The sequence below is a fragment of the Lupinus angustifolius genome, chromosome LG15 (genome assembly GCF_001865875.1).
Source record: "Lupinus angustifolius cultivar Tanjil chromosome LG15, LupAngTanjil_v1.0, whole genome shotgun sequence".
In the NCBI taxonomy this organism is placed as follows: Eukaryota; Viridiplantae; Streptophyta; class Magnoliopsida; order Fabales; family Fabaceae; genus Lupinus; species Lupinus angustifolius.
In genome coordinates, this window is record NC_032023.1 from 17,110,313 (window position 1) to 17,134,908 (window position 24,596).

Genomic DNA, 24,596 nt, shown 5'->3' on the forward strand with positions numbered 1-24,596 from the left:
CAATTGTTAAACCTAATGCCACTACTTTACTATTTAGCAACAGTAGCAGCTACTACAACGAATTATATGATGAATTTCCCGAATTTCTTATCTTAGTTCTTTAGCATTCTTCAATTTTCTTCACTGTTTAATTAAGTTCTTATCACAGTCCAACAAAATCATCCAAAAAACACAAATTATCAATGAATTAGCTTTAGTTTGGAGCCCTCATCCAAGACATCTTATGTGAACCCAACCCAGCCCAACCCAACCGGGTCACACTTGTCTGATTCAGGTAATTTATGTACGAATACTCATCCAACCCAACGCAGTTCTATGCTCACTACCTGTTAAACATGAATGCTCTAACGTGAACTAACCTCAATGCATATTTGCTTATTTACTAATGATACTATTGCTTTCTATCCATTTATTATGAAAATCTAACAACATCTTTGATTTGAAGTGAGCAGAAGAAGGATTTACATTTTGTTAAGTTTGAAAATGATGATTTCAACAAATCTAAAATTGATAGATAAATATATAATGACTTAAATTTCAAACATCAGTTACGTGAAAGTAAACATGGCAGCTAGTCAGCTACTATGTCACGGACAGAGAATTAGAGACCACCTGTCTCTCATTCTCCCGAGTCAATTAAGATTATTTTTTTTGTTGATTTATATTTTTTTTATTCATGTTTAATTAATAACACTTCTCCTTCCCCATGTCATGATCCTATAAAACAAAGAAAAATAAAAGGATAACCCATCTGTGTTTTTACATAGATCTATCTTTTGATAATATGAAACATAAACTACCGACACAACAAATATTAATTAGACGGTCCAACTTGACCTTTTCCATCATATAGCAAATATACCTCATAATATTCTTATCTATATCTACATTCTACATAATAAGTGCGGTAGAGACTAGTCCAACATGCACCGTTAGATCAGCTGTTCATAAAGCTGTATCCAACAGCTGCATTTCTAAGTTTCTAGAACGTTTCTTTCTAGATTTTAAATTAATCATCTACGCGTTTGCACAGGCACAGTCATGGACCTCAAGTCTCGTGTTACCGTGCGATGCAGCCAACTCAAAACATGTTTGCATTGTTCATTCAGTTTTCTCAAAAGGGTTTTTGCAGATACATGAATATATCTTGCAGCGGCGACATCTGATTATTGCTCTGGAACTGCTGTTGCTGGGCCTCGAAGCCTGTGTTATTGACAGCGGCAGTGGCATTCACGTAATTATAAGAAAAATCAAGGTTCTTCTCCCACTCGTTCCACTTGGGTTCACTCTGAACCTCGCTTGCAAACTCCGGCGACACCACGTGCTCCGAGCAGCTTGAATCAGTATGCAGCTTCGGAATCGAATCGGAATTGTCGAAGTACATATAGTCCGTCATCGCCGCCGCCGCTGATTGTGGCGGTGGAGGTGGTGGGAGAGCATTGACACGTGGCTGAATATCAGGCTTAGTATCTATGATCTCAGATAATTCGGTTTTGTGAATATCAACAAAGGTGTTTGGTTGTTTTTCAATTGTGCCCTTTTTGTTGTAAATACGGCAAAGAACCCAATCATCCAGCTGCAAAATCAAAGAATAGTTGGATCAGTCTGTGAACAATTAAGAGCAGGAATTATCTGAGAGTCAAATACTATAATGTGAGGTTACAATAAATTTGTTAATTTATAAAAGAATTTTTTTAAACATAATCCAATTATATGTGGACCTTCACAGCTTCATGTGGCACCAAAACATAAGGGGCAAACTAGTAATTTCAGGAAATATCATGTAAATATATTTTGTATACGGAAAAGTTCAAGAGCAAAAGATATAAAGTATGGTATATACCCTTAAACTGTTCTTTTTGCGAGCAGAGCGATCTACATCAGCAAGACGATACTCATGCATAATCCAATTAGTCTTGTCACCTTTGGGAGCTTTACCAGCATAAAACACCAACGCTTTTTTAATCCCAACCGGTTTCGGATGACCAATCGGCTTATCCGCCCCGGTCGCCTTCCAGTAACCCGATCCAGCGGCCCGGTTCGGCCGTGAACCGTTTGGATATTTCCTGTCCCTTGGTGAGAAGAAATACCACTCCTTCTCTCCGTAAGATGCAAGACCTGCAAAACAATTTATACAAAAAAATCAAATCAGAATGAAATAATAACTAATTGATAATAAAACCATGAATTGGGAAAACATTTACCTGGAAGTTCCCAAGGATCATACTTATAGAGATCAATTTCAGCGATGATAGGAACAGCAATGGGTTGTGATGCACATTTGCGGCATAGATAGTGCATCACAAGTTCCTCATCAGTTGGATGGAATCTGAACCCAGGTGGTAATTGAAGCTCTGATGCCATTGCACAATTAGTTCAGAATTTGAATATCTCTTCTTCTTTTTTTGCCCTAGTAGCTTTTTCTTTTGCTATAAGCTTCTCTTGACAATGAAGAACTACGGCGGCGCTTGAAACTTAAACCATAAGGGAGGGAGTGGTATTTATAGCAATCAAGATTGCCACGTGTCATTAGTAGCCATTAGTTTCTAGAATACACGTGGGTGATAACGTTTTTCCTATTTTTCTTTTGGGTGGGTGGTGATGAGCGTGAAAGGGGTGATGAGTGATGACACAGATGGACACGTGTCAAGTTTGGAAGTTTGGTGCGTGCGTGTCCAGAGCCCACACGAGATGATTCTGTCATTGCTTACGTCACTCGTTTTGGACTGGGATGAAAACCCTTCACTCGGTTGGGTCCCACCACTGTCCTCTGCGCTTTTATTTGATTTTCATTTCAACGGTGGTAGGGAAGACACGTGACGTGTAATGGTCCACTATCATTGGATCATTTTTTCGGATAGAGATATGATATATTATTGATTATCTCGTACAAATGGAAAAATGTTATATTTATTTTTATTGTTATTATTATTTTTGCTTCAAATATGGTACGAAATAAGATTTGGACAGCATATATCTATTCCATCTCATCTCGCGTGATTTTTGGTTTATGTATGTTCTTCAACCACATCATGTGTGTCCCACCAAACCGCGTGATTTCTTGGGCCTTCTCGCACTTTCTATTTTTGTTTTTCTTTGCCGTTTTAGTTTTTACCTCATTCTAATTTTTTTTACGAATAATACATGTTTGTATGATTATCACAATTAATGAAAAGCATTTAGAAGCAGATAAATACTCATATACTATGAATCATTTTCATATTTAGCTTCTCTATATAAATTTGGCACTAAATTGTCTGCATAAAGAATCATACAAAAGCAACTTAATATGCACTAAATTGTCTACATATATCATCGTAACAGCTTGCAACGTTTCTTCTAAAAGCTATATATGACAAAATACATTAATGTGAAACCGAATTAGTACTGAGAAGCTTATATTATACAGTTATTAATTTTCTATCCTATGGAGCATTGAATGCTAGTGGAGAAGTAGGTAAATTAGACCCAATTCAACGTATAGGATAATAGTTTGAACTTTGAAGTTACAACACGTGTGTGGAAAGAGAGACAAATGCTATGAAGTTACCAGGCAGCTTCCAGGAAGTCACTATTATGTTAGAAAAGAGAAAAGGATACAGTGTAAAAGTTTGAAACTACATCATTCACTATCCATTGCTACACTATAAGTATTACACTTTTGAGACAAATAATATTTGCACATGTGTGTATTTTATACAATTTTATTCATCATTCATTTCTATTGTATTATTACATTTATTTAATAATGACATAAGAAATCGCGGAGCCGCCCATTAATGATAATAAAATTATGTACAAAATTTCCTCCTGTGATATGAGTTACTACCCGTTGATTGCTTATACTATACTAAATATTTGATTGCATTTTTCAACTGAAATGGAATATTACTACCGAAATTGTGTTATACATCCAGAATAGCCCTAAGAAGACATGATCTCATGCGGATACTTGGCATGTCCCCCCTCTTTCAGGTCCATCACACGAGAAACGAAAACCAAGATTTTCTTTATCCAATATCAATCATGAACTACAAACAATTAAAATACCCTTTAAATAATTATATACAAATGATGAATGATATAGGAAAAACGTAAAACATTGTTGGTATATATACTTTTTATCTTTATAAAATGTAAATAGATTAATAGTTGGTGGTATAATTTACGTGTATAAATTTTTGCATTGATAATGTATAATAACACTTTTATTATTTATATTATTATTTTTTGACATTTATTGGTGCCATTTTAAGTTTATAACTTTCATTTTTGTTTTTGGGTAACTATTTTTTGTCAAACGCAACAAAAACTAGTAATTGGAATTTTAAAAAGGAAAGAGATAAGTGTGTAAGGCGTACGGATCTTACGTGGTTGATCTATCTCCTGCCGCTTCACTTTCGGTGATCGGTGTTATTGATTTGGCTGTTTGCTAGGCCATAGCTACAGCCTACAGCCTTCTTTTAATGCCTTTTCATGGTTCAGGGCTTGGCTCCTCTTGCTATGATAGGGTCCACCCTCTATGATCCTATTCCACTCAATTTTAACTTATGGTATAATATTAGAAACTATTATGTTACTATCCTTTTGTTGGTGAATATTAACCCTGATGTAAAATTTAATGGCATTTCGTATATTTTTATGTGCTTTTTAAATAAGTAGGTTAAGTCTTAACAATGTATTGGTCTAATGATGTAAGATTTATTGGATTCTTAATGTCGAGCATTTAATCTCTGAAAGCAATACTTGTTAGAATGACAGTCACGAATTTTAAAATAGATTTATTCTTTACCCAACAAGGTAAAGAAATATCAATGGTACAAAAAAAGATATTAAGTTTGGTTCAGCTTAATTATTTTTAATAATAGTGGATTTGCATTGAGTTTCGAACTAAGCTTTAGGACTATTTTTTTAAGCTAAGTTTAATTTGTTATCTCAAGTTGTGCAATTTATTTGCTTGAATGATAATAAATTTAATATATGTTAAATAATATTTTGATTGATAAAATGTTATATTATTTATGATTTAGATATTTTCATTCTATTTAAATTTAGTAGTTGTTATTTGTTTGTTAATCTTATCATTTATAGTAACTTTTGACAATATTATAAACGACTTTAGAATAATTTATATGAACTTGATCAATCTTTATCATTCTAAATTTTTGCTATACATTTTTCTTAATTATTATATTTATATAATGATTATAAAATATTATGTATTATCTAATACATGCACAAATAGACCATTATGTGTTATTTGACATAACTCATGCGGTTGCTCTCGAATGAAATTTTTAATTTAACACAAGATGTGCCTAATTAGCGTATGAGATTCAATGAATTCTATTAAACATGTAATCCAAGGAATAAGTTTCTCATCACCCATAACTCCCAGCTTATTTGATTCTCACAGGAATTCAACGCAATTGAACATACCCTTTCATGACAGCCACCCAATCTTGAAGAAGGATTATTCAATTCTTTTTCCTGTATATCTCGATTGAAAATTAATCCATTTGAGGCATAAAACATTAATGATGGGATACAAATTTAATAAATCCAACTTTAATAACCAAAAATGAATTGGATAATTAAGTATTGACCTATTGGGTGCTTTTGAGTGTTATGAATATGGGAAATATTTGTCAGCTCAATGGGCATGCGATCCTCTCTCAGACTACAGAATTCAGCACTGGGCCTCAGTGATGTGATACCAATTTTTTATTAGTTCAGATTTGTATTTATTTTTTATTTAATTTTTTTAAAATATTATTTTCTTCTCACATTTTAGTATTTGAGGTCTAGTTTAATTCGTATGATATACTAGTGGTGCATAAAACCTTTGAAAGTTGGTTTGTACCATATTGGCCGATTTTGTTAAAAATTAATAACTTAGATTTATCAAAATAAATAAAATAAAAATAGTTCTTTGTTAGTAAATGAGTAGTTGAATTGTTTTACTGTTATGTCGGTGTCTAACCGCTTTAACAAATAATACAATATTAGCAACACAATTTTAATGCTCCATAAGTCATTTGACATTCTCATTTTCTATTTTGTAGGACTTACTTGCTCAACTATACTTCACAATTAGTGGCGAACATCTTAAAACCACATCATGTTCAAACTTCATTGAGTGAAGAAGAGTAAATCTAGTAATTAGCTTCACTATAGCTTGGTTGAACCAAAGTAAGATTATTCTGTTGAAATGCGAAAGAAATGGGTTCAATCAAGTAAACATATACTTATACAAAACCCCACCATAATTGCCTTAAAAGACTAGATAGTGGGTTGGTTTTGACCTTTCAAACAAGTTGTTTATTACATTATTTTTCTTCGTTCTTATTTTGCGTTTATTGAAATGTCAATATTGTCTGCATGAATTGAACACGTTCTGTTTATTTGTTTCTACGATGGGATCACGCCAGGGGCTGCAAGATAAGGACTTTTATTTGCCGTCACTTTTATTAAGTTGACAAAACAACAGAACCAATTTTCAAAGGATATATAGAAAGAAAGATAATAGCCGTCATAATATTAGTTGCAATGTTCACCAAACACCTTCACATGAATTAGATTTAGAATTAACACTACTTGAAGAAAATAATAGTTCTGCATGTTGACATGTAAGGTATGATCAAACCATGCAACTTGTTGTGCATGTTGATGAAGTGTGGAGCTCATTCTTTAACTTGAGGTTGCATGAATTACTATATTTGAATGTGGAAAATAACTACAAAATTCCAAAAACATTGTTTGACAATGCAATTGAATGCATTCAATATTCTAGGATCTAGAGGTAGAGTATGCAACCTAGGTTAAAATTAAAATAATAAATATCATCAATAAAAAAAATGAAAATATTGATGTCAAAATTACAAAATTTAAATATATTTAATCAGAAAAAAATATATATTTCATAACTAATCTCTATGTGATTTCACATTTTGAAAATTTTGAAATATATTTACTTTGTTGTCAATGTTGTTTAACACTTCTAATCAATTATAAGTCACTAGATAGTTATTCACTCGTGCATCTGCCATTCGATTACACAATCTATCTTTTACAATTTTCATAGTTGGAAAAACTCTTTTTAAAATTGTATTGTTAACTTCAATAAAAGATAAATTAATGAGAAACAATGTGTCTTCCACATCCAATCAACTTATCTTAAGATTATTTATTCATTTCAAAGAAGCAAATTCCAAAGTATTATGCAATCAATGATATACGTCTCAAGTTGATTATCAAACATCATAAAATCAATTGAACAAAAAATCATGTGGATAAAACTTTACAAATTTAATCACTTTTGTTATATCAAAACTAAAGAATAAGTCAGCTAGACTCAAACAAAACATACAAAGAAACAACCGAGTATTTGTCTTGGATATTCAATTATGAAGTTCATCAAATTGCATATCTATAATATTATAAAATAATTGAATATAATAATGGTTATTTACTTTTTACGAAGCATGTCATGTCATTTACAAAAGAACAAATTTTGGGCTTGCAGAATTTTAAGTAAGAGTGTATATATATGCAATGCTAAATATTTATAGTCACTAAATAATCTATCATTTATTTGAATTACTTTTATTTTAAAAGTAAATGATGATTAAATATGAATAACGAATAATGCAATAATAATATATAAAACTCTTATACTCTCTATATATAAATTTTTTCTCTATAAATAATATAGATTTTTTCCCAAAAAGTTGTAGGGTATGCATTTTGCACACTCTCAATACCACATAGCATCAACACTGGTTGCATGATTTATTAGAAAAGTCTATGACAATTAGGTGAGCTTTCATAATTTATAGTGTTTTTGAGTTGGTAAAGAATATTCTGATTAAGTTACCTTAAAGTAATTTGGGAAAGCCACATGCATAATACTTTGGTGGTTGATTTGGCAAATTCAAAGAATGATAGTGTTTTTTTCTTAAAAAGATTTAATGACTTCTGCCAAATGGTTTTTATAATCTATAGGGTGGGACAAGGGATAATTGTTTTTAAGCTTGTCATGAACAATAAAAATGAAGTAAAAATTAAAAATACTTATGAATATTTAACTTTTTAATTGACATGATATATTTTAATTGGTTCGGGATATACACATCTTTATCCTTATCCATCAAGAGTTTTTTTTTTAACTATAGCAACTTTTCCATGAGGACGGGTGAGAGGGGATATTGTTTCATTGCCCAATTTTAATTTTTGTACTTATACTTAATGTTATGTAAGTCTACTAAATGAGCTCCCGTAAATGTTCAGATGGTTAAGATCAAAGTAAAGAATTTAAGGAATAAAATGAAAGATGTTAAATATTATAAAATGATTTAATGATTAAGGAGAAGATGTAGAATGAAAGCAGTTAAAAGTTCAAGTCTCACTCACGGTAAATATTAATATACTAACATTTGTTTAGGTAAAAAAAGATTTCAGCATTCTATTTTTTTATGCATGCAAGTTAAATTTCACCTCTTATCTTTTTTAAGTTACACATTTAATCCGTTTTTGTCTTTGTTATGATTAGAGCCTTTTCTGCTATACCAATAAAGTAGAAAAGCAATCAACTTTTTCATTGGTGGAATATTTAACACTTTTACACCACTCAATTTATTTTTTAATATAGAACATTTATTATCACAATGACTTTTACCACTAAGGCAGCGACTCTTGCAGTTGATATTCTTTTTATTCTGCATCTACATATATAGGTGGAAGCAATAGGGTTAGATCGAGAGACCTTATTTTATTGAAGTTTATTCAATATTATGTTGTATATTTACACATTTGAAGTTAACTACACACTAACACCTTGCATGCACTAAATAATTAACAGTGTTTGTGATATAACCTTTTTGCAAGTTGCACTCTAACAGCCTCCAAAGAAACAGCAACGAAACTTCCTTCTTCATGTTCCATCAATCATACAGATCACAGAATATAAAATGAAAGATATGTGTTTCTAACTTACTTTGGAATTTATTGATAAAGTATTGAGATTTGGATTTACAACATACTGTTAAGGATCTTTTAAATTGTTTGATCTGAAATGTTCCAGTTTAAAACAAATCTTATCTATTTGTCATTATAGTGTCAAAAGGAACTTATATTTTATTTGAATTTAACATTCTTAACAGTCTCTTTGTTTTAGGGAGGGAAGAGAAAATACAATTTACTTGTTTAATTTGGTTAAAGAGAAGGGAGGAATAACCTTTATTTTCATTCTCCTAGTTTGTAATAGGAGGGATTTATTCATGCAAAAGTGGTTAGGCTAAGATTCCAACTCCTAATTTTGTAATAAAGTATACTTGGAATGCAATCCACTTCCACTAACAGCTGCAACCAATTTAGGTGAAGGGAAAATTTAGATTCTCTTATTCTTCTTTTGTATCTCTAAATGATGTTATTAGATAATGTCTATCTAATATAAATCATGTTAGTCCCTAACCAATAAAAATATGTTATATCAATTAAAAATTTTAAACTTTTATTATTTTTTTATTTTTGTTTTATTGTTATTAGTGCAAAAAAGAATTTGGGACATGGTTGACAATAGAACTTTGTTATTAATCTGTTCTCACCTCTCCATATTTCTAACCGAAACATTATCAAATTTATTAATATCCCTCCTTTCCTATCCAGCCAATGGCACCATAAAACAAGCTCCTATCTTATTCTTAAGAAAATGAGATAAGAAACAATTACAGAATACTTTCATTTGAATTTAGAGGATTTTACTGAAAGAATTCACAATTGGAAATATATTGATAACACCCATCATTGATAAGATTTCCAGTGCCACATAGATGAATTTCTATAGGGAAATTATAGGATGAAAGTTATTAACCAATGTAATTGGCAACAATTGTGTACTTGAAGTTCTGTCACATTGTTCGTAATTGCTCTAAACCTTCTGTGCTTCCTTTATTTTTACAACTATAGTTTCAATCAGTTTCAGATTGCAGTAAATTTGTACATACACAACAACCCTACAATCCAAACTGCATAATCAGGAATTCTTGTTATAAGCCATCTTAGGAGCTGAAACTTCATTGCTACATATTGGACAAACCTTCTTAATTTGAAGCCACTTGATTATGCAATCTGTATGGTAAGGGTGCTCACATTGAAGTGCCACAAGGGCTTCACCTTCTTCATACTCAACCTGACAAATCACACACCTTTCTATTCCACTTTTTCTTGCAGCAGATTGAAAAGTATAAGGGTATAAGCATGAAGAAATTTCATTTCTTGTTAAACCTTTATTCTCTTTACCTACAAACTCTCCTAACTCAAGTAACTCCTCATAAGATAATTCATCTGGGTCAATCTCATCTTCTTCCATTACATCATAATTGCTTCCTTCACCTTCAAGAAAGGCTTCAAACTCTTGGCTTTCTGAAAAACCATCATTTGCATCATCAAAAGAGGACTCACTTACATATTCATCAGTTTCACTTCCTCTTTCAATTGTTGCTAGAGTTGTCAATGTTCCCTCTTGTTCTTGCAAGCTAATTTCTAGAATAAAATCATAGTTAACTTGCTCAAATTCAGTGTATGGTGTTTTGTGGGAAGTTTGCTTTCTCTCCTCATCCATTGAAGGACAAAAAAGTTTCTCCAATACAATTGGTGGATTGAGAACAGAATAAAGTGGTCAATTTACTATTTAAGGGGATGAATATAACCATAGTTTAAGAGAATTCTTTGGAGATGAAATTCTTGCATTTCAAGTAATGGAAAGCCTTTATCATGGATTCTCAATATTCCAGATTCTTGTCTATTACGAGGTAAGGCAGCCTTTGTGTAAAGCAATAGCAAAACATCTTCTAACATTATTCCTTTATTCCAAAAATGAAGCTACCAAGCTTAGTTCTCAGCATTTTTTATGTATAATTATGAATAAAATATTCTTTCATCTTTTTCTCGACCTTTAATCACTAAAAACTTGAAAAATCTAAAATGATTCCAAAAAATTTCAAATATAAATCAAATTAGTCCATATCAATTATATGCTAAAAAGAACAAATTTGATCCCTATTTAAAAATTTTGGAGACTATTTTGAATTTTTCAACTTTTGATAGACGAAATTGGTAAGGTAGAAAAACATGAGGATGAATTTTTACTCAGTTATTATTACATGCATTAGTCAAATTCTTGAGAGAGAAAACATAATAAGAAAGAAATAAAAAATACATGTTTCTCTCTTTCCTCTTAATAAATCACAAACATGCATTAATACAAAGTGTTTCTTATATACCCTCTTAAATATTCTACTATGTCCGTCTTTGGAGAACTTTAGTCCTATTATTAACACCTTTTCTTGCAAACTTAGATGTCCTAGCTACCTTGATATCATGAACTGTGCTTCTATGATTGCCATACTTAATGGCATCACTAGTATAACTAGTATCTCCACTACTATGACTATGATTCCTTTTGTTTTTATAACTAAGATTTCTACTAATTTCAACTCGAGCATGATAATTTCTAGGCCTCAAAGATTTCCTCAAGTGTGAGCTTTTGTAGCCTCTCCTACGTGAAAAAGATCTGCTTATTTCTTCTGAAGATATTGGAACATGGTATGAAAGGCTTTCATCACTGTAATCTTCATCAGTTGTAGAGTAAAGCTTTTGAACTCTGACCCTTCTTCTCTTCCTCTTAACCCTTTGTAACTTGACACACAAGAAAGTGCATGAATACTCACATACGTGGAAACAACAAGAGAAGCATGACCACATCAATTTGCAAACAGTTCGGCCAAAACATCCACATATTCCCAATTTATGTAACAGATACAAGAATAACAGAACTGCAACAAAACAGAACATACATTAAGAAAATAGTGCAATCTATATATAACTGGAATAACTAATGTATTGTGACCAAATTACATAGGAGTTGAACTCACCAATGTACACCAGAACAAGTACTAAGGCAAGTTTGAAGAGATTCGCAACGCAAAAATTTTCGATATAGCATACAAGATCCCATGTTGGTCCACATACTGAGCTGAAACATAAACACCATATATATAAACCAGGAAGTTGGAAAGGGAAGAAAGTAGATTTATGCATAAGCAAAATAATAATGCCTATACAGATACATTAAAATTGATAATTTTAAACTCATATATGGTCGAAGCTGTATACAATTGAGTTAAGACTTTAATGGTTGTGTAAATAGCATTATTCAACTACAACATCAGAAACATCTAAAAGACTAGGTAGTATGCTAATATCAATGTGCTTGTAGTTACACTGTGTGTATCTCATAATTGTAGATAATTGTGAGAAAATACTAACAGAAAATTATGGTCATGAAATTGTGCTGTAATTATGGTTATATCACAACAACAATCGAGCCCTAGTCTCACTAGGTCGGCCGGTTACATATCACCATTTAAATAAAACTTATGCAGAATCATAATAAGAGTAATGAGTCAATAAGAATAATAATTATGCATGCTCTTACCTGCAAGACTTTCCAGAAAGAAATTCAACTGGAGAATTAAATAGTTTGCCAACAGCCTCTCCAAAACCCGAAGCAAATGATTCGATTACATTGCCCATAAGTTCAAAATCAATGGAGCTGTAGGATTGAACATATTAACTGATGTTACTAACACCATTTCTGTGACTTTGGGAGTTAAGAGAAAGAGAATAAGGCTATAATTTCAAGGCAAAATAAGCTATCTTCTTATTTCTTATAATATCCCCCGTGAACAAGGAACTAACCCTTCGGGGTTAATAAAAGGGGGGCAATGATGCTAAAGCACTAAACAAGTAAAGAAGAAAATACAAAAAATACCTTTGTGTGGATGAATACTTGAACAAGATCAATTAACCCAACAAAGGTGGCAGAATAAAGGAAAATGTTAAAGGAAAATTATCATTATTGTCCCTCATCTACCATTCTTCATGTTGCATGATCCAGCCATGAATACATATTATGCATTTACATACAAGAGGATGATTAAGTGGCAGTTACAACTGCTATGTAATAAAAATTGAGAAAATCAACTGCCTAGTGAAATGGAACATGAAACTAGTGAGAATCTTGAGTTTTTTATCTATATTTTGACTGGGACCTTGTTAAACTGTGTTAGCCGATAAGTTTCGAAACTATTTTTTTATTTTATTTTTTTCATTTGGCAATTTTGAAAATGATTTGTTAATTTTTTATTGAACAGGAAAATATGCCATTATTGAAAAGCATGTGAGAAGAAAGGATTTTTCAAAGCATGTGAAGACATTTAAATTGTAACCTAAAATCAAAATTAAAACAATGGTTATCAATAATTATCCTAGTTAAATAATTAAACTATATATCGATTAAATTATAATAAATTAGTAAATATTATTTGTAATATACAAGTCAATTATTGCAAAGGTATGGTCATAGCTAAACATGTTACAAATAATTTCAAAGTTTAAGGTTTGAATATTTGCTATACTACTTTGGAAAATATGAAATTCTTACCAATAAACCAATTCTTATATGTTGAATTACATATCTAATGCAATTGTCATGTTATATTACCCCGTTGGAAAACTCATTTTCATGGTCATCTTTGCAAGGGACTTGTGCCATATCCACTTGCTCAAATCTAAGTCAAAGGTTCTAACTTCCAAGCTTCCCTCACAGTTTAACACACTTTTCCAGTTCACAAACCCATAATTGCATAGGCCACCTCTTGATTAAATAGAGACTAGCATCTTGACAGGCACGGCATGTATAAATGTTTGAATTGAAAAAGTTTGATTATAATCTATATTTAAATACCTTATCTTCTTATGAATATAATAATTTATACACTTACTATATTAAAGAATGAAGACAATAATAAGAAATAAATTTAACCTAGAAAAGCAAAAAAAAATCAGAATATAAAAACAAATACAACATAAACGAAACACTATAATAATTTTTGTGGGACTTATGTATGTTAATGATTTAGTGTAGCAGCAAAATGGAAATTGGAATATCCAAAAATAATCAATTTTTGTTGTTAACACTATTTTTTATTATTTGATTTTTTATTTCTCTATCTCTTCATGGATTTTCTCTATGTTGAAACCAAAAACCAAATACAAAAACACAATAATCCAATAGCAGAAAGAAACAGTTGTTCTTATAACATAATGTGTTAGAGGATAAAAGATGAACCTTGGTTATAGTTGTTCCCTACTCATTCTTTGTCTTCATCCTTTAAATTCCTTTCCTCCGTAAATGTGTTTGATCAACTATTCATGCCCAATAAAAGAGTAGAAAGAGAATGTAGTTTGAAATATGATATAGATTAGGTAAATATGAAGTGTAACCGCAAAGAGAAGTTAGAGAGAAAGAGAGAAAATTAGGATTAATATTAAATTAAAAGATAGTTTTTTTGTTATAAATGTATAGTTAGTAGAAAGGGCAATATGAGAAACTGAAAATTACACCACATATAGGTAGTTAAATTAAGTTTTCCTAGAAGATAGAAGATAAGGGTAAATGAAAAACGAAGATACACATTTTGTACAATACATATATACCTAACAAATAATTCATTTGTGGTGAAATTTCCACTATCGCTACCTGTCCAGATTCCCCAACAATCCAACATACTCCACCTGACACATTCTAGTATTCCTTTGTGAGAAATGAGAAGAAAGGAATAGGGAGTATATATATATATATAGAAGACATAAGTTTACACACAAATTAAGTTATATTAATTATAGTCAATTTCAATCATTTATTTTCTTGGTCCAACGCACTAAATGAGTGAGTGTAACAAATAATGAGAGAGAAAAAGAGAAATCTTAAATAATTTTTAAGTTCACTCATTTGGTCGGTGGTTAGATTTAAGAAAATAAATATTTGAGAATAAATGTAACTTAAATTGAGTATAAATATATATCTCCTCATTATATATATATATATATACTTAGGAGAACAGCTACATTCCTATAAGCTCTTATTAGCTTATTTCAAAAAAAGCTTATTGAATAAGCACTTAATCATATTGTTTACCCAAACACACCAAAAATATGTTAATCAAAATATGAAAAAAAACAAAAAAGATCATGCACATTCCCTTCCTTCCATCACAACAAAGTCGAAATATCGAAAATGTAAAAGACCATTGTAGAAAAAGCTCACCTAGTATCAAAAGGCATAAGCTAGTTGCATCGTCTTTGTGCCCTTGAACTTGAAAGAACTAGTTACCTAATTCAATCAAATATCCAAAATCAAAAAAATCCCAAAAAAGTTAAATAAAAATAAAATGCAATAGCATTTCAATATCGAAAATGACGAAACCTAAGTTGTAAAATTTAGGAACGGGAATGGTGAGGGGCGAATCGCGAGTTATGAACAAGGATCCAGCATGAGTGAAGAACGCAGAGAAAATTAAATTCAAAAATCAAGGGAATGAAGTAAAAAATAATAAAACCCTAAAATATAAAAAATTGAAAGAAGGTTTTTGGGGTTTTCATTTGAAGCACCAAAATTGGGTGGTAAAAATCAAGATCTGGAACCAGCTTTTCCTTTTCTGAACTTTTGAGGAATAATAAATAATACAAAACAGGTTCGAAAAAATAAAAAATAAAATAAAATGAGGGAACCTGTGAATGAATGTGTTTGGTTCTTTAAGAAACCTGTTTCTGTTGTTGTCGTCTTGCTGCTATAACAAAAACCAAAACATGTTTTTAATTCTAAGATGCTAGTTCTTTTGAAGGAATATATTCTTTTGATTCGTTGTTTTTATTTTGTTTTGGTAATACACTTATACATACTCCATTCTTCTCATAATATTTTCCATTTTTAATTTCTTTTTCATCTTTGTGCCCTTTTGACCATGTATACCCAAATTAATAATTGAAAAAAATTGCAAGGGCCGGATCGGTGATTATTATTAGAAAAAATGTATGGATCTATAATTTAATACAAGAGTTTTTATATTATTATTATATCATTTATCATTCATTTTTAATTTTTATTGACTTTTAAGTTCTTAACTAATGCATAGATATGTGTAAATTTTCACATTATAATGCATAGATATTACACTTATAACATTCATTTGGTAGGAAAGAATTAAAGTGAACAGGAGAAAGAGTGAGAGGGAAAGTGAAGAGTAATCGAGAAATTCTCCTCTTTTGTTGTAAGAGAGAAAGAGACTAGAGAATAAAAAATGTGTAGACCCATCATAAATTTTTCCACCATAATTTTTCTCTCTTTTACTTTGGTGAGAAAGTGGAGAGAGAATGAGATTTTGTATGAAGTGTTAAATATAACATTCATTTTTCTCTACCTATAATATCTGTGTATTGACAATGTCAAAATTTATATACAGTCAACATCTACTGTTCATTTGTATTTATTTTAATTGATAGTCAATGATGATTATACATCTTATAATATAATAATGATGCAATGAGTATAAAAAACTTTTACAATGTCAGTACATATATCTTTCTCTCTTGTTTTAAATACAAGTAAATACATAAATCTTTTTTAGATATAAAAATATTAATTAAAAAAACAATTGGAATTATAATAACTAGCGTGTTGACAGGCACTGTCGTGCCTGCCAACCTGCTTTCCTATCATTTATAATGTATAGTTTGTATGTCATAAATGTCAAATATAATATTTTGTGTTAAATATTTGTAATGTATCGTTGAATTTATTTTATTGGTGCAAACATTCATATTATATATTACAAAACTGTTAGTTATAACGTAAGAAAGAAGAAATACTTAACCAATTAATATCGAACATATATTGTGTGGAGAGGAACATTGGGTTTATATGGTTTTTTCGGTAAAAAAATAGAAACCAGTGAGGCCAAAATAAGGAGAATCACAAATTACACAATGGTGGAAGGTTATTTTGCTCTTCACATTATTTTCTTTTTACAAAAAGAAACCATATAATCCTAATTAATCATTACTAACATATTAATTAACCACATCTCTTACTTTAAACTATACATTATCATAAACACATAAAAATTATAATATACAATACATTGAACAAATATATTCTAATTATAAAAAATGAAATATATAATATCACGCGATATTATTTTACAAGCACGAAGTGCCTGTACACACTAGTCTCCATAATAGAGAGACAAATAATTGTTACTCTTCTTGTTTTCAATAATAAAAATATAATTTAATAACAAGTGAAAAGATAAAAATGATTTTTCATATTGTTTTGTTTGTGATTGTATATTAGTTGTCTCATTGGCAATGGGAGAGGATAGGAAGGTGTTGAAAAGTAAAAGTTTGGTCTCACCCCTTTTTGCCTCAATCAATTGGTGCTCTTTTCCTTTTCCAAAATTGTATTCTTTGCAACCCTTTCACATGTTTTCTTAATGTTGTTTTTTTATTTAATAACCTTAATAGTTATAAATATTTCACCAACTAAATAGTAAAAATATGAATAGCTTTTCTATTTTATGATTTTTATCTATATAATTAACTCGTTATAAAATTGTTGGTTAAGTTCTAATCAATCTAAAAAATGCTTCTTTTTATAATTTTTAAATATATTTTTGTTTTATAAATATAAATTGGATAAAATTGAGTATTCAAAATATCAAAAACAAATCCTTGTTATATTAAAACAAATAGTATATTTTTATTCAACATTTTTAAAACATATGAGAAGATTAAAATTGTAGTCCATGATCAAAATTAAAAAAAAATTATATGAATGATCATCATAGTTAAGTAATTCAACTATATGTTGATTCAGTGTCAATCCTCAAGGGTGTGCAGCTCAGATACTTTTAACATATACATCTAAATTGATCTTTATATGTTATTATTTTTATTTCTTTTATACGTTTGTGGTGTCAACTATTATTAGTCTATGCATAAATTTGCTCAAGGAATGATCATTTGTTTATATTATATTATATACCAATAAGAGTGGTATAAGATTCCACTAGATCTTCAGAACGACAAAAAAATTAAGGGTTTGATTCTTATGAGCGACATTTGTTAGGAGGGACAACTACACACTCTGGAAATGATTATTTCCTTACAAAAAGGTGAGAAAATATCTTTAATAGTACCAAAAAAATCTTATAGTTTATATATAATTAAAATAAGTGTCTTGAAATGAGAAAAATATTAGTTTGTTTAATACTTATTAAAAAAATGACCATGTAAAAATATATTAAACTAGAGTTCTTAATAAGATACAATAATCGAGTTCGAAAATAAAATAAATCTTGCGTTCACACAATTTGTATGATACTCTTTTCTTCGAGATTTATATTAAAATATTACATAATTAAAATATTTGATATACAATATTTACTCATTTTTATTTTATCATCATAATTTGTTTTAAATGCTAAATTTTGTTCTAACTTTGATATTAAAGTCCACATAGGAGCCAAACTTTTTTCTCGTACTGCCCCTATAAAATGTCAAGATCCGTACTGTATCAATTTAATTATACTATAACAAATATAATAAATTAATAAAGATTTTTTTTTGTAATATACAAATCAGTTATTGCAAATGTATAATCATGGCTAAACATGTTACAAGCAATTTCAAAGTTTAAAGTTTGAATATTTGCTATACTAATTTGGAAAATTTGAAGTTTTTTACATGCAAACCTATTTGTTGAATTACATATCCAATATGATTGACATATTATATTGGCATGGGGTCTAGTTGGCCAGTTTTCTAGTAGAACCAGCCAATACAATATCAATAACTATGGGTAAAACAAATGCATATGTTACATGATGAGGTTAAGCCGCCAATTGACAATAATAAAATGGGAAAGAAAAATGGATTTGTTCCTGTACACATAAACAGTAAAAGCCAAGTGTATAGTTGCTTTTATTTTACAAGGGGCTTGAAAGAATAGCATTTTGTTACCTGAATGCTTGCACAGAAGCTAGCAAAGCCAATCTTCTCTGTTGAACTTAGTCCTTGTATTGTGGAACTTGAGCTAATCCATGTTGGTTTTAAAAAAAACATTCTTAAATCTTTTGTATATTTAGTTTTCTCTGTTGAAGGGTAATTCCTTAGCTTCTCTCTCCAATGCATCTCTCCATAACCTGTACCTTACCCCAAGCTTGTCATATGCTACTGGGAAATTCCAGACATTTTCACCGTTGTTCATTCGCTCTTGCTGCCCTTCGACTAGTCGCAGATCCTCGTTTAAAACCTTTAATATGTCGTCGACAACAAATAATACAAACAAAAATGTTAATTAGTTTTCGGTAACTTTCTCCCCAAGTCATTGCATGTAAGTATAATAATGAAATCTGCTTTGTCTCCTGATTTCTATCTACCACAAACATGAATAAATACGCATTGTTGATTTAATAAACACCCTACCTGTCTTGCAAAATGCCTCCACAGATGTTGCATAAAAGGAATATGGGTAAGTAGAGGAGCAAAGTCCAGTGACATTCTGTATAGCAATCTTGTTTTTAGTTTTGAAGATGGTAAGCAGACATGGAGTTGGTGAAGGTGTGTGGAACACTGCTTCGTGTTTTGTCCTTCCAGTTTACCGGGCTTTGAGATTCCAATGGTTGATATAACCATGCATGGTGGCCGAAACTCCATATCAATAGGATAGGGGTCCCAGTATCCTTGTAGGCCAGATGCAGGTGTTAAGAATTTGACCAAGCTGCGAGTTCAAATTCGTGCGAAGAGACTTGAGTGACAAAGAAGTGTACTTTTTCAGATGATAAAACTTCAACTTATAACTTAAATGCTTGACGTATCTATTCAGGTACGATATGAGTACGAAAGTATGATACAATGATTACATTATGGTACTAGGAATCCATCCATAAACCGAGGAAAATGTAAAGTGTCGAATTCCAGGGTAATTTGACTGCTTCAGTTGCAGTGTGCGACCTTTTTTTTTATTTTTTCTTTAAAAAAATATCTTTTGAATTATTTTTTCTTTTAAAAAAAACATCTTTTGAATGGCATATGATTTTCGGTTTTATGGTAAACACTAAACATAGTAAAAAACAAACCTGGGAACACTCCACCCCTTGGCGAAAGTGGAAGTGTGAGTAAAAGGGGCATGCGCAAGATCCAGAAGGTTGTCCAAAAGTAATCCATGTTCAATTGGAATGTCCATGACAATCTGTCACATGCAAAAAGCAACTGAGTAAGAGAACATAGATTTTTCTATGAATCATATAATCATATTCGTTGATTATTCAATCGCTATATCTAATGGGACAGGTTCGCATAATGTGCCTCGGCATGGACTTTAAATCCAGAAGGAGGTTCCAAAGATGGAAGTGTGACTGTTGGGGGGTCAGTGCCAGGCCAAACCCAGATCATGCCTTCCTTTTCAAAACATGGCAACGACTTTATCTTCACATTTCGCAGTTGAGTAGATGGCATCTTTTCACATTTTCCATCAGTAGCAAATTCCCAGCCTGATTTCCAAACATTAGATATTTTCAGTATGTAAGTTTTAGTGGATATGTTTGTGTGTTCTCCAATGTAAATATATGGATCAGCGAATAATCATGTTATTGAAGCAGAAATTTCGTGAAGAAATCACATCAAGTTTCATTATTCACTGACTACTAACCATGGTAGGGGCATTGAATACGACCCTCATTTACAGAACCAAGGTGCAGAGGACATGCTCTGTGTGCACAGGTATTCTGGACACAACCGGGCTTCCCATCTTTCCCTCTAAAGATAACCCATGGTTCCTCAAAACATTCTATTGGGATCTGAAATAGAAAAAGGATTAACATGCTTATGAGAATTCACATCCAGATAGGAGGAGTAACTTGTATAAAACCATAACTTTCTATAGGAATGCTTCTTATCTGACTCTACCTCATCACCGAAAGAAACTGAAAAGGGAAGGAAATATAGAGTGGTGAAACAGAAAAATTGTGAAACAATTTCGTTTGAAACCAGTCAAAATGTGCCACAACAAAGTATTGTAGTAGCCTCTCACAAAAGCCACTTGGATATAGTCAAATTAGTTGATATTATGATAGATATTTCAGAATACAAATAATTATCTGTTGATCTGTTATTTGAGGAAAGACAATATTCCAATATTATATGATAATAGCTTTTCAGTATATCTGGAAAGATTGAAATAGATTACACAAATATAAAGAATAATGGATAGTTGGATACTGACTAACCATTGTATCATCCTTCAAGCCAGAAGAGAAAGCTACCGGATACCAGAAATTCTTCAAGTGGGGAGGGTATGGCTGAACAGGACCTGATACTTGCAACCTTCTCCTCGGCAATCTTTTCTTTTTAATATCTACAGAGTCAGAAGAAGTGCTGGGAGAAGAGGATGTCTGGGAAACTTCAGTTACGGTTCGGTCTTGCAATAGCTTATCATTTACCAACTCTTCCATGTGAGCTAATTTATCTAAAGCAGTAGAAACCCTTGCCTCAGATATGTTAACCTGTTATTCAATAATTAACATGAATACAGTTACATATTTTTAAGTTACAGACTACTTTCTGCCAATTTTGATGAATCTAAGACATCTTAGCTTCATGTTTTTCCGATTCGTCCACAAAGCTGCTAGTGATCTATACCTGTCTGTGTGCTGCTTCTAATTCTTCTTGCAACTCTGCTAGCTCCTTCTTCATGGTGCCAATGGACTTATACTCGCGAGCTAGAGGATTAAGAACATCCACCACCTACACCCATATTATCTGGAAATATAAATTTACCGTGCAGTGGAATGTGTAAGTGTATAACTATAATCTAAAATATATTATAGTGAAACTATAATCTTATCTAAAGGTCAAGTTTTAAATATTCATAAAGACTAAGCCTCAACATTGCTGATATAAAAATTCATGAAAGAATCAATTATGATTCTAAATTATACAAATCAGTTGAAACCTTTTCATGAAGGAGCATGATGGTAAGAACATCTTGCCGAGCTCGCCAATCAAAGTACTGGAGATCATATTTTGCCACTTCTAAGGCTTGATATACATCAAAAACCTTTCCCTTGTTGTGCAGTGGGATTTTAGTTCTTGGATCTTCTACATGAAAGAGTGCACCCCATGCATTCTTCTTCTCATCCTCTTCTCCAAATACAGCAAACACTTTAAATTGTCCTTTCAAACCCTGGAATTTACATCAACCACGGAAACGTATGTTCTAGACCATATTACTCTTTAAGGTCAGAATGGACCATATATACAACCTCTAACTTATAAAAATACATAAATAATGCTTGCTATATTAACTGATCATAAAAGCCATGTTTTTCACATGCAATTTTATAAATAATCTAATTTTTCACACGATGAGCCCCACACATAAGGACAAGGATCTGCTGTCCCAAAGTCTGTCACAAACCAATCATATTATGCCATGTAAATTAAAAAAACTATATATTCATAACTTTATCAGTTTTTGTTTCATTGTGATTGGTTAGGGACAGGGTTGGGACAAGGCAGCAGATCCCATCCCACACATAAACCTACAAGAGTGAAAGTTGTTACCAAGCATTATGATCCCTACAACAACAGCCACTACTACTGAGCATAAAGATAAACCCCATTGTGCTAAATTTTCATATTGGTCTAATTTGCTCCCCTAAAACAAAATTGGAAATGTTGCAGCGACTTTTGTATAACTATTTACACACTGTTGTAAATTATACTAGGTAGGACCAATGACTTGCTCTCTACATTTGCATAAGCCAACTCATAAATGGATTTCAATGCAGCAAAACAAATAAAAATACTAATAATCCATCACCTAAACACTATTACATAGCTAACTTCATCTCATTTCATATTTGCTTAGTCTTTAAAAAAATAGTACCTTTTTAACACGAAGCTTAGATGATCTAGAGAAGGTTGGGAATGGGAGAGTGATAAGTGCTCCAGTTGCTATAGCGTTCATGACGTTGAGAAACTGACAGTCATTAGAGAGAGAGAAGAACAAAACGTGGGCAACGTTGTTTTGAGGATTTATTTGATGATAATGGTTGGTGTTTCATGCGATCTCGTTGGCCTTCTGAGGGATGCCACGTGGCTCTAGTTTCACACGTGTTCCGGAGAAAGATTGCCACAGTGGGCCCCTCACACCTTGCCAACTCGGATTGAGACAGATCTCTTTATCCTGTTACATATTTTCTCATTTCTGTATTATAAGATTATCCAATTGCAGAATTAGTTAAGAATTTTTCATGTTGTTAATATATTATTTATTATACATTATATTTTGTTTATTTAAGAGGAATACAAATTAATAGCAGATGAGATAATATATTGACCGATTAAAAAACTCTTATGAAATTAGAAATTAAGGAAGTGATATGAAAATCAATAATAACAAAATCAGATTCTGCTTTTGCCTTTCTGATTGGACCTTGATGAATTTAAATAACATATTAAATGAAAGTACAGTTACCCAAAACTCTTAAAATCCATATTTTTTCTAGTAAAACATAATAGTTATACGTGTAAGACGACTCATTTCATTTACAATTCTGAACATGGACTTGATGTGGGTCCATATGGATACTGTTGGTTGGATACCTGTAGGTCCTTGGGTACTGAAAGACTCATGAATACTAAAAAATTTAAAATTATTTAAAAATTTGCAAACAATTTACTATTTCCGATAATAATGCATGTTGTTGCATACAATCAAAAATAGAAGGAAAATGATAATAACAATTATAAACCATATTAAAGTACAAGTACACGAGTTTAAATTGTCATTTGAATATAAATCTTTTTACTATAAACATATAATAATAAAGCTTATCAAAATCTAAAATATCTCTATCAACATAATATTACATCATATTTATGTATTAACAAATATAACTTAACAACATAATATCACAATTATGACGAAAAACATGTTTAATTATATTATTGTATATATACATAATATATTTAGAAATTGCGGGTCTGAGTACTTTATTATCTAGATTCGAACTCGTTCTATAATAAATTTCAAAATCTTCGATCTTAATTACTCACATGGACCTTGACCCATTACGTGTATTACCCGTGGTCTGGGTACACATTGTCATCCTTAACTACTTTCAATGAATTTTACTAAGGAAAAAATTAAATGTTTAATTTTTTGGAGCGACACTTATTGAAGGCTAACCATATATCCCGAAAGGATTAGTTCTTTACTCATATATTATCTTGCTTATAAAAAATGAAGTGTAAAGGGCTATATCAATGGTCATTATCATAAATTTGGGCCTTGTCCCAGCCCATGAAGACATTCATAAAACCCTAGCCTCAATGTGACTTATAAATTCTGGTCACAAGCCTTCGAAGTTCTAAGTAGGGGTGTTCGCGGTCCATTTGGATCGGTTTTTAAGCAAAATATCATCCGATCCAAACGTGTAATTAGTATGCGGTCCGGTCCGGTCCGGTCCATTTATATTAAGATGTCCGATCCAATCCGGTCCAAATATTATATGCGGTTTCGGTCCGGTTTGGATCGGTCTATTTTTTATATATAAACATATAAATTCCTTCAATTTTAGTCTACAACATCAACAAGGTAGTAACCAGAACAATGAAGAAAAGTTTGATTC

General features: G+C 31.2%; 4 protein-coding genes across 9 annotated transcripts; all 4 read right to left on the reverse strand.

Annotated features, from left to right (window-relative positions):
- Window positions 736-2,484, reverse strand: LOC109328373 (NAC domain-containing protein 2). The gene is made up of 3 exons (XM_019561810.1): window positions 2,205-2,484; window positions 1,844-2,118; window positions 736-1,576 (listed from the first exon to the last, which is right to left on the reverse strand). The coding sequence occupies exons 1-3, from the start codon at window positions 2,362-2,364 to the stop codon at window positions 1,115-1,117; spliced, it is 897 nt and encodes a 298-aa protein (XP_019417355.1). The 5' UTR covers window positions 2,365-2,484; the 3' UTR covers window positions 736-1,114.
- Window positions 9,718-10,817, reverse strand: LOC109328376 (E3 ubiquitin ligase BIG BROTHER-like). Its single transcript, XM_019561815.1, has one exon. It carries the CDS (start codon window positions 10,619-10,621, stop codon window positions 10,034-10,036), a length of 588 nt encoding a protein of 195 aa, XP_019417360.1. The 5' UTR covers window positions 10,622-10,817; the 3' UTR covers window positions 9,718-10,033.
- LOC109328374 lies at window positions 11,205-15,800 on the reverse strand. 4 transcript variants are annotated; one of them, XM_019561812.1, is made up of 6 exons: window positions 15,634-15,800; window positions 15,170-15,235; window positions 14,192-14,268; window positions 12,497-12,613; window positions 11,934-12,034; window positions 11,205-11,834 (listed from the first exon to the last, which is right to left on the reverse strand). In XM_019561812.1, the coding sequence occupies exons 4-6, from the start codon at window positions 12,592-12,594 to the stop codon at window positions 11,299-11,301; spliced, it is 735 nt and encodes a 244-aa protein (XP_019417357.1). In that variant the 5' UTR covers window positions 12,595-12,613; window positions 14,192-14,268; window positions 15,170-15,235; window positions 15,634-15,800; the 3' UTR covers window positions 11,205-11,298. The 4 variants fall into 4 exon arrangements, with proteins under 4 accessions (XP_019417357.1, XP_019417358.1, XP_019417356.1 ...); XM_019561813.1 differs by lacking the exon at window positions 15,634-15,800 and adding an exon at window positions 15,329-15,622; XM_019561811.1 differs by lacking the exon at window positions 15,634-15,800 and having other exon boundaries at window positions 15,170-15,622.
- LOC109328631 (chlorophyllide a oxygenase, chloroplastic-like) lies at window positions 18,777-23,059 on the reverse strand. Of its 3 annotated transcripts, XM_019562187.1 has the most exons (10): window positions 22,850-23,049; window positions 21,914-22,144; window positions 21,601-21,705; window positions 21,189-21,464; window positions 20,612-20,759; window positions 20,269-20,453; window positions 20,040-20,152; window positions 19,387-19,681; window positions 19,019-19,213; window positions 18,777-18,963 (listed from the first exon to the last, which is right to left on the reverse strand). In XM_019562187.1, the coding sequence occupies exons 1-9, from the start codon at window positions 22,928-22,930 to the stop codon at window positions 19,043-19,045; spliced, it is 1,605 nt and encodes a 534-aa protein (XP_019417732.1). In that variant the 5' UTR covers window positions 22,931-23,049; the 3' UTR covers window positions 18,777-18,963; window positions 19,019-19,042. The 3 variants fall into 3 exon arrangements, with proteins under 3 accessions (XP_019417732.1, XP_019417731.1, XP_019417733.1); XM_019562186.1 differs by having other exon boundaries at window positions 18,777-19,213; XM_019562188.1 differs by lacking the exons at window positions 18,777-18,963; window positions 19,019-19,213 and having other exon boundaries at window positions 19,500-19,778; window positions 22,850-23,059.